Source organism: Bos javanicus, chromosome 10 (genome assembly GCF_032452875.1).
Source record: "Bos javanicus breed banteng chromosome 10, ARS-OSU_banteng_1.0, whole genome shotgun sequence".
NCBI lineage: Eukaryota > Metazoa > Chordata > Mammalia > Artiodactyla > Bovidae > Bos > Bos javanicus.
In genome coordinates, this window is record NC_083877.1 from 24,333,953 (window position 1) to 24,337,148 (window position 3,196).

A 3,196-nucleotide genomic window follows, 5' to 3' on the forward strand; every position below is an offset into this window, starting at 1 on the left:
AGATGGGCTCAATAAAGGACAGAAATTGTAAGGACCTAACAGAAGCAGAAGATATTAAGAAGAGGTGGCAAGAATACACAGAACTGTACAAAAAAGATCTTCATGACCAAGATAATCACGATGGTGTGATCATTCACCTAGAGCCAGACATCCTGGAATGTGAAGTCAAGTGGGATTTAGGAAGCATCACTATGAACAAAGCCAGTGGAGGTGATGAAATTCCAGTTGAGCTATTTCAAATCCTGAAAGATGATGCTGTGAAAGTGCTGCACTCAATATGTCAGCAAATTTGGAAAACTCAGCAGTGCTCACAGGACTGGAAAAGGTCAGTTCTCATTCCAGTAACAAAGGGTAATGCCAAAGAATGTTCAAAGTACCACACAATTGCACTCATCTCACATGCTAGCAAAGTAATGCTCAAAATTCTCCAAGCCAGGCTTCACCAGTGCATCAACCATAAAACTCCAGCTGTTCATGCTGGTTTTAAGAAAAGGCAGAGGAACAAGAGATCAAATTGCAAATACCCATTGGAGCATAGAAAAAGTAAGAGAATTCCAGAAAAACATCTGCTTTATTGATTATGCTAAAGCATTTGACCTTGTAGATCACAATAGACTGTGGGAAGTTCTTAAAGAGATGGGAATACCAGACCACCTGACCTGCCTCTTGAGAAATCTGTATGCAGGTCAGGAGGCAAAAGGTATAACCGGACATGGAACAACTGACTGGTTCCAAATCGGGAAAGGAGTACATCAAGGCTGTGTGTTGTCATCCTGCTTATTAAACTTATATGCAGAGTACATCATGAGCAACACTGGGCTGGATGAAGCACAAGCTGGAATCAGTTTGCCAGGAGAAACATCAATACCCTCAGATATGCAGATGACACCACCGTTATGTCAGAAAGTGAAGAAGAACTAAAGAGGTTCTTGATGAAAGTGAAACAGGAGAGTGAAAAAGTTGGCTTAAATCCCATTCCATGGGGTGGGTCTCAGTAGAAAATATCATCAACTGTTGCATTCCTTGTTGCCAAAATCAGAAACAACTCCCCACTAAAACACTAATAATAATATCCTCACAGTCCTGACTAAGCTGCAGTCTCACTAGCAAGATTCCCAGGAACTTTGCTATTATTCCTGTCACCCTTTGATTTTCAGTGCAGCAGTGAGATCTAAGTAAGCTCCCTACTCTAATGATACTCCATAAATACTTCTGATCACTATGATGGAAGTCCTATAAGTCCAAATAACAACAGGGCTCACTAGCATGATTCCCAGGAACTTTGCCATTATTCCTATCTCCCTTTGGTCCCCAAATGACTCAACGCTGAAAATTGATAATGACCCAGAATCCCTATGTTTCTGCTTACTATATTGCAAAAATAGTCTATGATACCAATCAGAATCAAAAAACTTTTCGACTCCTCCACCATCACCCCCATTCTATTTGCCATGGCACCCACAACAAGGGAGTGGGACAAAAGAATAGAGAAAGAGGGGTAACAGAGAGTAAAAGATCCAAACACAGAGAAGACTTGGAAAGAATCTTGTGGGGGCTCAAAATGCCAAAGAAATGTTCAAAATTTGTGACAATAATTGCCTGACACTTAGACTGAATTTTTCAAAAGCTGAGAAGCTTGTTGTCTAAACTGACTGCATGCAATGTGCATGTAAAGGTGTGTAGTGTGTGTGTGCACAGTGTCTGTGTGCATGCATGTGCATGAACTGAGGGGCATCAGTGAGCTAAGTGACAACAGTATACATACCATAGATTGTCTCCTTTTGTATAATTGAGCAGCTCAGAGACAATAATGGGACAAAGGCATCATGCCCTTTTGTGTTTTTTGAATTTTAGATCATAGAAATGGAATACCTATTTAAAAATAAATAAGACCAATATTTTTTAAAATAGCAAAGTAATACATGGATTTTCTAATACCTTCTGAAATAATACAGTAAAATAAACACTTTAGAAGGTACTGCCTTGGGGATCCCCTGAGCTGTGACTCCCACCCCACACAGGGATACTGCACAGGTGCAGCCCCATCTGTCTCAGTGTGCATCTCCCACGATGCAGTAGTACACAGCAGTGTCTCTCAGGGAAGCCTGGGGCAGGCTCAGGGTGCTGAACTTCCTGTCAGGAGGAATTAACAGAGATGCCACTTCATTTTCCACGTTTGTCTTATATCCTTGAATGATAAATTGTGGTCCCTGGTTGGGGAACTGTCGATACCAGAAGATATTGTCACTTGTAGCTATTGTGGTGTGGTTACAGGATATGTTCACTTCTTGTCCTTCGTATGAGTCAATGAAGATGGGCTGGGAGGTCTTAGCAAGACTCAAAGTACCTGTGGAAGTAAAAATCACAACACTAGCTCCTATTTTGAAATCAAATTGAAGGTCCAACTCAGCACCCTCCAGGTTCTTTCTCAAGTAAACCCCCTATTTCCCCACCATATACAGACACACACAATTTACTTCTCACTTGTGTTTCAGGACACATTTTTAAAAATAATTATTCTGAGGAATCCCAGGAACACATGAACAGAAAATTTACTTCTTACTCATGTTTTGGGACACATTGTTTTATATATATTTATTCTGAAGAATCCCAGGAACACATGAACAGAAGTGGCAGGTCTAATTTCTTCCTCCTATGGATAAACCAGAGCTCAGCAACCCCGAATGTCTTTATTTCTCTCACTTCTCACATAAATGCCAAGGAACAGCCTGGAGAAAAATAGGGCCCAAAAGCCATCCCTCAGCATCTTGAATAAAGAGCAATGGTAGCAGGCAGGGTTGTAGATCCTTGTCTGGACCCAGATCCCAGTTTCTGTTAATGCCATAATAACTCACCCAAGGTCAGGAGCACGGTCACTCTTGTCATCTGCCTCATATTCTAATGTAAACCAGGACTCAGGGTCTAAGTTCTGTTGCTGAGTCTGAGCCTGGACCAGGCTATGAACCAGGGAAGAGATGCAGCAGCAACTTCCAGAGCCCACACTAGCAGCTCTCACACAGGGCTGTCCCCAGAAGCAAGCCAATAGTAGGGCAACAGCGCCTCAGAATGGGCTTCCCCTCAAGGTTCAACTGAGCACTCAGGAAGAACAGTGGTAAAAACTTCTAGCACAACAGCACAGCAGCCTGGATTTCCTTTTAGATCTTTGCTATGTTCTAACCCTCTAAAGATTTGGGCT

At 42.0% G+C, this 3,196-nt stretch overlaps 1 gene segment (V, D, J or C); it reads right to left on the reverse strand.

The window, feature by feature from the left end:
• Window positions 1-2,051: 2,051 nt before the first annotated feature.
• On the reverse strand, window positions 2,052-2,988 carry LOC133255160 (T cell receptor alpha variable 4-like). The segment is given in 2 exon segments: window positions 2,052-2,347; window positions 2,856-2,988. Coding segments are annotated over 2 exon segments (336 nt in total).
• Between the last annotated feature and the right edge of the window lie 208 nt (window positions 2,989-3,196).